Source organism: Sardina pilchardus, chromosome 4 (genome assembly GCF_963854185.1).
Source record: "Sardina pilchardus chromosome 4, fSarPil1.1, whole genome shotgun sequence".
NCBI classification, from domain to species: Eukaryota; Metazoa; Chordata; class Actinopteri; order Clupeiformes; family Clupeidae; genus Sardina; species Sardina pilchardus.
This window is the reverse complement of record NC_084997.1, coordinates 3,854,126-3,865,466: the sequence shown is the minus strand read 5'-3', so window position 1 is coordinate 3,865,466 and position 11,341 is coordinate 3,854,126. Positions and strand designations below refer to the sequence as shown.

Here is an 11,341-nt window from a genome sequence, read left to right as displayed (position 1 = left end):
ATGTGGTACACATTTTGACACTATAAACACACACACAACCTCCCTGGCAAACCTCCCACCCATCAAACACTGGGAGAAGAATAACAGTGCGGAGCGCCCTGTTGCATGCGAAGCCCACCCCGGCCCACTCGCCGTCCACCAGGCCCTTCCTTTATCAAAGAAATATGGCGGCCATTACTGTAGGATGTGGAAGCGCGTTGCGATAAATAAAAAGGCATCAGGAGTTGAAATGTTTATGCTTGGAGTTAGAGGGGCGTAATTGGACCAGGCCTCTGACCGGCTTGGTTTCCCCCCACAGCTCAGACAGAACAAAATACACAAAGGCAATTAGCAGCTACTCTGCCTGCACCAGGCCCTACCACACACACACACCCACACACACACACACACACACAGGGGCTCACACCGTGGGCCTGTTCCCGTCTCCTGTTTATCTGAGCCGGTCTGAAGCAAAATAAAACATTGCATGTTTACGATAGCAAGGGTGATTGCACAGAGGGGCCTCCACAGAGTCTTTGGCAGCGTCACTGACAGCGTGGCCGGGGGGGAGATCCAGTAATCAGAACACTCCATCTCCCTCGGACCACCACACCGATCCAACTGCAGCGCCGGCCGGCCGGCCGCTGATGAGAGGCATAAGCGCAGCGCTCACATCAAAGGCGCCGCCTGTGCTTGTGTGAAAGAAATAGCACAGGGCCTGAGCACCGGCCAGCGCAAATAATGCAGTGTTGGGTCAGAGCAGAGCGAAGGAACACACACCTGCATATGAATACACACACACATACAAATGGTGAATTTTTTTTTAACCGCACAAACAAAACCCTCATCACCTTAGCATGGTTATAAACCAAACTAATATAAAATGTGCTTCTATGAATGGCTTGAAATAAAGTCATGAGTCCCGTTATACAGTTTTAAAGAAAAAAAACTGGGACTGTCTAGTCCAACTGTGGAATTGCCCGAGATAATCAGCTTGATTTATCCTTAAGCGAAAACTCAGCTGCTGACCGGCAGTGGCCACATCCTCTTGTCTGTGGAGACCCCGGGAATAGCATGGGGGTGGAGTAGTCGTCCACTCAAAGGGACCGTGGCTCGTCAGGCGGACACGGCAGCACGCAGCGAGGGCCACAGTGCGCCAGCTGTTTCTCTAGTTCAGCTCCGCTCCGCTCCACTCCGCTCCGCTCCTCTCCGCTCCTCTCCGCTCTCCTGCCGCGTGGCCTGTGATGTCGGAGTGGAGCGAGCGGAATGGGCCGCGGCGGAGGGCAGGCGAACAAGCCCCCGCGTCCATTTGCTGGTGGCGCCGCCGCGCTGGACACGCTTGTCCCTCACACGCCACGGAGCGCATCCTGATTGGCCCCCAGGTGATCCGCTCATGGCCCACGCTCCGCTCTGCTGGGATTAGGGAGCGCTAGCGTGCTCCAGCTCAGCGTCATATGACATTGGTCACAGTTTTGGAAGAGGCACTCATTTCTTTTCTGAGGACGGTGGTGACATGGGATGCAGCTCTGGCTCCACTCCACACTTTCACCACAGCATGGCCACCGGCGCTGGTCTCCGTGTGGCCCCCAAATCCCCCATTTTGATTTGAAACCCATTTAATTGGAGAAGAGATCCTCCGCTCGCTGTGTTGCAGCTTACAGTAAACGCTCTCTATTGTGGAAGGACGCCGGGTTCATGTATGACTTGGCTGGCGTGCGGGCGAGAAAATGAGAAGCGAGGGCGGGCAGTAAATTGAGGATCTTGCCTCCCTGACGGCTAAATTACAGAGGCGGCCTCTGCTAATAGCTGCATGTCCTCTCGAGTGGAGGGAGGAGCCAACCGGGGATGAAACGCGCCGATGTTTTTCAAGAGGCTTGGTTGTAAAAACAAGGATGCTGTTTGCCTCTTCGGGTGGGCCCATGCCTAGAGCGTGCATGCTGGCTGTAGGAGATGAAGGGGGACTCACTGTACAGGCCCCAGAGCTGTGCACGCTGGCTGTAGTAAATGAGGGGGGACTCACAGAGCAGGCCTCAGAGCTGTGCTGCCCACACGTGGGCCATTAGCTCCTGCTGCGTGGGCCTGCCACACACGGACTACATGATCCACTCAGCGCAGGCTGCTGGCTATGACATGCTATTCAACACAAGAGGGTCCCTGTGCTCTCAGTGAAGCTGCTGCCCTTCAGGGATGTATAGTTTATACAAATAAATGAAGCAGTATGTACAGCATATATCTGCTTGACACCTCCACATGATATGATAATAAATGTTATGATATAATATGCTAAAAATGGGCTTTCATTTCATTCCATTTTGCAACATATAAACAGCAAAAGAGAGATATGTTGATAGGAACTCACATGCACATCATGGAGATATATAGCACATGGAATTTTATACATTGACTAAATATGCTTGTGATTCCATTTGGAATGGTGGTAGTCTGTGCTAAATACTTTTTTCAAAGTGCTCTGCGCGCGCACACACACACACACACACACACAAACACACACACAATCACAGAGAAGAGCAATCTGAGTCACATTCGCACACAGTGGGGTGGAAGCAGTGGGGATGTCTCCACTGAGATTGTCACCGTGAAGGATGACATCTAAGAACATAAATCAACAGGCTTCTCCATGACTTCAGAAACCATCGGAAACCACAAGAGCAATATACTTCAGACTGGAATTCACTGAGGACTGGAGTCTCGCTCCGCTGTCACGCAACGCTGCTGCATCCATCCAGCCAACTCGCTCTCGCTCTGGCGCTCAGGGCCCGCCGCCCAAGTACCTCACTGCGCCGCGCAATCAAAGTTCCAAATAAACAAGGCCGAGTGGAAAAAAAGACTGAGATTCCTGAGTCCTGCTGCACAAAAATGAGTGGAACGCCACTGGCCAAGCTCCACTGTCATGTGTAACTCTAGACCAAGAGTAGGATGCCAACGGAGGCCCATGAGACACTTTGCTAGAAAGGGTGCAGCAATAAGGTGTCACACTGTTAAACCACCAGCACATGCTTGTTTACAGAAGTGTGTTCAACAGGCAGGACATCAAATGCTCTTTTAGGGGGATGGGCCAATCTCAGTCAGGGTGGACTGGGTCTCAACACATGGGCCACAGGGGTCCAGGCACCTCTTCCCTTTTCAAGGGTAGATTACCAGCCGTCGGACTCCCCTCAGTGATGACCGCCCCAACCACTTCAGCAGGTGACGGCCCTCCGATCCCAGAGTCCACTCACCCTCCTCAGCTTTCCAAGCCCTTGGGAGTCTCTGGCCATGCCATCCGCCGGCTTCCTTCCTCGTCCTCTGATGTGCAACTCAAGCCTCAACCCTCAGCAGTCATCATTATGCAGGTGCTCACAGACATCTGAAACAGAGCCAGTCCAGCGGCGACACCCTGTCCACTTCCATTCCACTGACATGTCATCAAGGAACCACCCTTGAGTGATCAGGCAAGAGACGGGACGGGGAAAAAAGAAAGGCCAAAGACGTGAGGACCTGGTCGATCAGCTTCTTCAGCACAACTTTGGATTGACGTCCTGACATCCCTTGACGCAGAGGGAGAAACGTGAGAGGCCTTTTGAGGGTTTAAGGGAAAAGGGGGGAGGGGAAGGAGAGAGAGAAAAAGGAGGCAAAAAAAACCCATAACAGGGGCCTCCGCCAGCAGAGGTGGACTTCCAAAAATGTCTCTTTTCCCCCCTTTTTTCCTTTACCATTGGATATCTGGGAAGCTCGTCTGCGTGTGCTTATCAGGGGAGGAAATGGTTGATTTGATGTGGCTCTGGGCCATGGGCTTGGCACTCTTCCCACCCTCTGGTATATGTGTGTGTGTAAGTGTGTTTGGGGGGAGATGGGCCATGCTGGGAGGAAGAACCCAAAATAGTCTCAGTGGGTCCCCATCCAAGCAGGACACCCTAAATCCTGACCGCTTATTCCATCACAATTCCTGTTACATTCAAATGCATCTGATTTGAACTGCAGATTGCCACTTGACACCCCCAGGCCTCTGTGGCAGTCTGTTAATGTACTCTGTAGCCTGACCATGATTGCATAATAACCCTCCCCCCATAAATAAATAAATAAATCAAATAGCCAGGGATTGTGTAATGGATTTTATGAGTAGTATTGGTGCCATGGGGGTTGGGTGACACTGGATGATACATTGAAGTGATTCACCCTGAATCTGTGTGTCTGTCTGCATGTCGGAATCACAGGCCACTGGACAGGCCTCGTCCCTGTGGACTCCAAGCTTTTCTCCCCTTATTTCCATGCCTGCAGGTTTAAGTGTGGGATTCCGGACTACAGGAAAACAGATTTTACAACATTCCCACAGTGCTTCACGGAATTGTTATTTTCCTCTTTTTTTTTCTTTGGTGTGTGTGTGTGTGTGTGTGTGTGTGTGTGTGTGTGTGTGTGTGTGTGTGACTGTGTGTTTGTGTGCATGCATGTTTTCTTCCTCAGCTGCAGCTGATGGTCTTGTAGGATGGTGGTTTGCCAGGGGAGTGACAAGTCCTGCTTAGTTTTTTGTGAGTTAGTCCATATCCCTACTGTCCTGTCTAATGATGGCTTTGTTCCTCATCCAAAAGCAGGGCCTCTCTGCCGAGAGCCTGTGCTTCACTGAAGTAATTAAGCATGGGTAGTTTGGCTTAATGAGTACTATCAATTACACATCCTCTCTACTTGCAGGGCTGGCAAGATTTAGTGACTGTGGTATTTCTTAGAAACTTGAAATGCCTTTTCAAAAAGGTCAGTAATTAACTACATTTCTGTGTGCAATAATTAATAAGATCAGTTATTTGTTATCAAATTGGTTCTCCAGGCAATTGTGGTAACAGTATAAGCAAACTGATACAAAATACATTTTTACAATTTTTCTGTGAGGCTGATATGTACTGTATAGCAAGTGTATTTTCGTTGCTATACCAGCTTCTGACTTTATAGACCAATAAAGTGAAGTTGGAGCATTTTATAGGGCTGCATTATGTTTCCAATGACATGGGCTGGGACAAAAACATTAATTAGCGATTTTATCTTCCTGCATTTATCCATTTCACAACTACCGGTCCCTTTGGAGGGAAAAAATCAAAGTAAATGCCACCAAGCAATTTTGGTTTCTAAATTAAAACCAAGCAATGCGTTTATGGGTAAATTAGCTCGATTCAATATTTCCTGTCTTATGGTCTAGCTAATCATTTCAGTGTCGCTTCAGCTTACATCCGTTTGGAAAACTCAGTGCAGACGTGGTATATAGGCTACTCAATGCCTATTTGCGTAGTGCTGCATTATTTTTTATTTGCCCTAAATGTAATTTAATTGAAGAATGACCAGTATTTTCTTAATCACTCACCTTGGCCAGCCTCTCTGACTCGATATGGATGGAACACACTGTTTAGCTTGGACAGAACGTCTTTCTTCATTTCCGTTTTCCCTCCCAAACAGCAGTCTCTAGAAGAACTTTGTGGACCTGTTATCTGGCTTTTATGTATACAATCAAAATGGTGTTTGATCTCAGTGTCAAATAGTGGAAAATGTACTTTTTCTCCCACAAGGCATTGAGCGGTGTGCTTATTCGTGCGAGTCAAATCAACGTCCAAGTGTGCGTAACTGAAGAGACGATGCAATGAGATCACTTAAACAAAATGTGTTGTAATTAAGACAGGAAAGCACTGGCCTGAGTTAGAATTACTCAAGATCGAGGCGGACACGGAGACTGTAAAACCTCTAAACAACTTACAGCTGTTTTTCTATTTCAATTTTGGTGGACCTTTTTGTGTGCGTGCATAACGCATGGCGACACACACACACACACACACACACACACACACACACACACACACACACACACACACACACACACACACACAGGTTATTAACTTCCTTTCCCCTTAGATCCTTTCTGTATTAGTTCCTATGTTACCGAATGCAATTACTATTGCCTACAAGGGGCAACTGTGGATTTTTTCATTGGGCCAATTGGTCTTTACAGATATATTTTATGAGATGAGATGGCTATTTGTGGCTTCTATAACTGAATAAACAAACAGTAAAAATGGAAGGACCAATTATAAACACAAATGAAATGTGGACAATTAGCCATCCCCCAGAAATGCTGTCAGATTTTGAGAGACATATCCACTTGAATAAAGTATGTCCCTGCGCGGTTTATGACTCATTAAATTCAAGCACTAGGATAAACTGTAACTTGTGTTTATGAAGTGTGATCTCCTTTATGCAATGAAGTTTGCTTATTTTTCCTTCACATGAATGCAGGGGCACTACTTCAAATAAACATTGCACTGAAAAAGTCCATAATAACTTGTGATGGATCCTTGTAGTAAAACTTGAAAGTGCATTGGTGTGTCTGGGCCACGTGCGTGGGTAATACCGGAGCGGCTGTAATTAGATGTGAATGGGAGTGCTGTAATTAGAAGTGAATGAGAGTGCTTGTGTGGTGGAGACAGATGCTGCTGCGTAGCCTCTCAAGTGCTGGACTGAAGTGTTGACATGATGAGAGTGCCATCTAGAGCCATCCTGTGGTCCACACGCAAATCCTCCCTGACACTCGTACGGTGAGGCGCAGAGGATCACAGCCAGATACTGCCATTCGGAAGCGTAGCATCCTGAAGGAGAGCCCTTCAAATAATAAGAATAATAGACAGCAGCAGGCTACCTTACATCACTAACTTCCCTCTGTTTGAAGCAACTGATTTCACAGCATGTGGATTGAGGTTCACCTCGCCATGGCTGGATGAGCTCAGACTGAAAACAGAGTGATCATAAAGTCTACTGGCATGACTTTGAGGGGATTTTCTGTGTGTGTGTGTGTGTTGGGATGACAGGGCCCTTTGGAAAAGATGCTATTTGACTTTCGGGGGTGGGGATGGGGGACAGGTTCCAGCGGAAGAACCAGTGGGGAAATGGCAAATTCTCAGCCGCACTCTTGGGCTTCGGGGTTGTACAGTGGCACGCTTCCAGTTCCACAACTGAAAGACCATCGGAAAAAGAGGGAGATTACTCAAGGCCCACTGTTGACAAGCTGACACTGGGGCTGTTGCCTCTTCTTAGGCAGCTTTGATCACTCTCCCATTGATGTATTTCTACAGCACAAACTGTCAGAGACAGAACAAGGAGAGAGAGCGAGAGAGAGAGATAGATGGGGGGAAAGAAAGAAAAAAAGAGAGAGATGAGAGGGTTTGAGTGCTACTATTAGCGTGTGAACCCACCTTTTCCCTCTTTGGCAGAGCCCGATCCAGGGATTGCCATTTACACAGTGATGAACTCCACTGGTGATTTGCTGGCAGATGCAGACATTTCCCAGGCTTTTAGCTTTTCCACAGTTTGTGGTTTTTCGACAAGATGTGGTTTCACTGTCACAAAATCAGGCACACTTAAGTTATAGCTCAATGAGAAAGGACAGACAAAAAACATACCCAAATGACCGAACAAGGCAGCATGAGAACTTAATGACAATTTGCTGTGCCTCAAAGGAACCCTATATTACATCAAAAGGCCGTCTTTGTGGATGAGGACTGGGGGGAGCATCTCCACAATATCTACCCAGACCCTTGGGGCTCAGACTTGCGGGCAAAGCCTCTGTGAACGCCGAACAGGTCAGGACTTCCTACTTCCTGAGCGTGATGGTAACAGAGTTTGTATAAATAACGTGTGAACCCTCCCTGGGGCCCCGTGCTCCAAGACAGAGTCAAACACACAGAGAGGCAGAGAGGCAGGGCAACAATAGCCCCACAGGGATGCTATGGCTGAGGCGAGGCGAGGCGGACACTCTAAGCCCAGGGTGAAAAATGCTTCTCAGCTGGCTGTTTGTACTCCTGCCATTGCAAAATCCAAAACAGGAAACGTTGCCTCTCACACAAAGCAACTAGATGAATGTTCTCACTCAAGCAAACAGAACAAGTATGTGATTTTAATTACCACCGCAGTACTTAAGGCGCAGGTCACACAGCATATCCGAGCGGAACATGAATTGGCGTAATTCATTCACAGGACTTAAAAAAGAATGGAGTAAACTGACCCACTGAGGTTCAAAGGTAGATGGGATACAAATGCACAGAAATGTTAATCTTAGATAATAGTGTTCACTCATACCAAATAATCTGCATTGCTGATCTGACATTTGTTTCAACACACTCTTGATGATTGCCAAAGAAACGTTGGGGAAGGGTGGTCCAAATGTTCTCATAGGGACACTGCCAGCAGACTGTTCATTCTAAACGATGCTATCTGAGGTTTTCCCAGAGCCCATTCTGATGACGTGCAGTTCAGTTCCTTTAGAAAAGTGTGCTGCCTTTCTATCAGCTCTGTGACAATACAGTATGTGCTTGGATTAGCCATGTTTAAAGTGCCTGGAGTAGCATGAGCAGTATTACCCAATAAATACATGTCATCAATAACTTCATCACATCAAGTTCAAATGAGAAATAGTAATAATATCAGTCTCATGCGTGTGCTACAATGTGCATTGGGAATTGGTGTCAGCACACCAGAAGGCCAAGGATGTTGCAGAGCTCAACCACACTAAGCAGCAGCAGCAGCAGGGCTTCAGCTCAGTCCAGGTGCAGCAGGAAGCTCTTGATGGCCTCGGGCAGGGGCACGGTGGGGATGAGCGCCAGGCGTGGCTTCCCCATGGCCCTCCGCACAGCTACCCGGCACAGGTGGCTCAGCCTGTGGGGGCATCCTGCGACAGGGGGCATAGTGAGAATGGCACACCACTTCTGATTAGACTCTCACATTCACAGACATAATAAACAAGTGTTGTGATGGCATGACCAATCACAATCTGTCTGATAAGGCTCCAAGATAGTTTCAACTGTATTTTGCTTAAACTGGATAGTTGCACCATAAGGATAGTCAATTTGCCCCTTCTTACAGAATATATTAAATCAGTAAGAATATTTATATGTAACTTACTGCAAATTAAGCATACCTTACACTGACAATATTTGGGAAAGATTCTTGAAAGATTGTAGTCTTTTGAGTAAAGCTTGAATGAGTTAAAATCTTTCAAGAATCTTTCCCGAATTTTGTCAGTGTAAGGTAGGCTTTATGTGACATTATCAAAACAAACTCAATTGACGGGTTTGACATTTTAGTGAAATGTTTCACTCCACAGAACGGTCCTTGAGTGTCATAGATGTTCAGATGACCATTGCCCTGGTCAGAGCACGTGTGGCCGGCTTCCCTCACTCACTTCTGGCCTCTTGGTAGATGTGCAGAGCCTCTGGGTGCACCCTGCCGCGGCCCACCAACTCCGGGTCGGGCTCCTCCCAGGGCACCAGGTAGGGGTTGGCGCCGTGCTCCAGCAGCAGGCTGACGAAGGCCGGTTGGCAGCCGTGTTTGAGCACCGCGTCCAGCAGGCAGGTGGCGGGGGTGCGGGCCAGGGCCTCACGGCTCACCGGGCCACTGTAGTTGTAGTCGGGGTTGGCCCCAGCGCTGAGCAGCAGGCGGAAGCAGGGCAGGTGGTGGTAGGCAGCGGTGATGTAGAGAGGGCACAGGCCCAGGGTGCTGAGCGTGCGAGGGGCAGATGGGGCAGAGTGCAGGCACAGCTGGTAGTCCACGTCCACATCAGCATTGAACCTGTGGGGAACGTTGGAACAGAGAGATAGAAAACCTTTTTATTTATTGCAATACTAATTTATTAGTTTTTACTGCAAATTATCACAATTTCATCCATTATGTGCTCATTCATCAAACAAGAATTCTCAGTAGCCTACGATGGAGAGTTTGTTAGTGTGGTGGTTGGGGCAGAGGACGGCCTTGCATTCTTGCCTGATGAGCTCCTGAATGATGTCATGGCGGCCCACTCGAGCTGCGTGGTACAGCGGGGTGCTGCGGTGGTGGCGGCTGCCGTTGGGGTTTGCTCCAGCCTCCAGCAGGATCCGCACACAATCCAGGTGGCCATTGACCACGGCTACATAAAGCGCTGTCTGGCCCTTCACATCCACCAGGTCCACGTCGGCCCCCTGACAGATGAGGAAGTTCACACAGTCACTGTGGCCCGCAGTGGCAGCGATGCGGAGTGGTGTACAGGGAAGCCAGCCACAGCACCACACAGACTTCTCATTAATTCGCCTGTAACAAGAGAAGAGGGATAATGCCTCAAGCCATCCAAACTGAAAAATTTTCTCTGTTGTTATTACAATACAGACGGCTGAGCGTCAGGTAAAACATTTGGTGTGGACTGGCCCTAAATTACCGTTTGAAGCTGTCATCCTCCAAAAGATTCTTGAGGGTGTCCAGATCACCCACATGGGCAGAATTATGGAGCCGCATGTCCTCGCATTCATCGGTGGGTTGATCACAAAACTGCTCCTTCAACCATTCCTTCAGATTCCGCCCTATGGAGAATGATTTGACTGTTACCGTCGTTCTCGTAGGCTAGGCGCTTGATAACTTACCCACCACACCTGGAAACACCTTCAAATCATTCCAAAAGCAAAACAATACTTTACACCGAAGTTCGACTATTGCCTATAAAGATTTGATATGGCTATTTGTGCTGCAAATTATACAGTATGTTATTATCTGTCAAACTCGACTGAAGAAGCTATGGAATTTTAGTGTAGCGTGCGTGTGGCACTGTCTATTATTAAAATGTAGCCTATGAGATTGGTTCTCAATAACTGTAAGCAGCTACTGTACCTGCAGGTGTGGTACTAGGGAGATCTGATACAGATATGAGTCGACAGCCTGTCCCGAGGGGATCATCAACATCCCCCTCTGTGCCACCATTGCCAGCCATTGCCAAGTTAACTTACAAGCCGTTTTTATGCATGAAATCAATTAACTGTCGCGTTTACGCAGAATACAGTGAATGTATGGCTGTAAGCACTGTTTTGATTTTGCTCTGTTGTCGTCATGGAGGTTCCGTTGCATATTTCACTAACGCGCTTGTTGATTGGAGGGTTGAAACTTCCTGTTCCTAACTCACGCTCGCTTAAGGTGGAGCACACTCACCAGCTGACTGTCCAGTTTTCTAAGACTGAATAGATTCGCGTCTCGTTTTCTCTATTTTGAGCATAATGTTAAGATTTGAAACATGCAGAAATTCTGGGCCACAATACGGGCTGCAACATTATATATTTGCCAAACATTGTATGTGCACATTGAATGAATTTATGCTTCTGAAACGTTTGGGCTAAAGACTCTAGTAAGCTGAGGCAGCTTTCAGTGCCAGTGAGAGCCAAGCCACTTGTGTTTATGTGTGGTAGGTGACTAGAGCCTGTCATTGTTGGAGGTTTATTCCAGAGAGCTGCGAAGGCATACCTTATTGCTGCCTGACGACAGCTGAACCGTGGACACTGGCCCGTGGGCTCCAAAAATAAACAGGGGGCCCAGCGGCCCC

General features: G+C 48.0%; 1 protein-coding gene across 1 annotated transcript; it reads right to left on the bottom strand.

Moving 5' to 3' along the window:
- Positions 1-7,893: 7,893 nt before the first annotated feature.
- asb1 (ankyrin repeat and SOCS box containing 1) lies at positions 7,894-10,855 on the bottom strand. Its single transcript, XM_062533364.1, has 5 exons — positions 10,639-10,855; positions 10,193-10,334; positions 9,766-10,068; positions 9,188-9,573; positions 7,894-8,674 (listed from the first exon to the last, which is right to left on the bottom strand). Exons 1-5 carry the CDS (start codon positions 10,736-10,738, stop codon positions 8,544-8,546), a joined length of 1,062 nt encoding a protein of 353 aa, XP_062389348.1. The 5' UTR covers positions 10,739-10,855; the 3' UTR covers positions 7,894-8,543.
- Between the last annotated feature and the right edge of the window lie 486 nt (positions 10,856-11,341).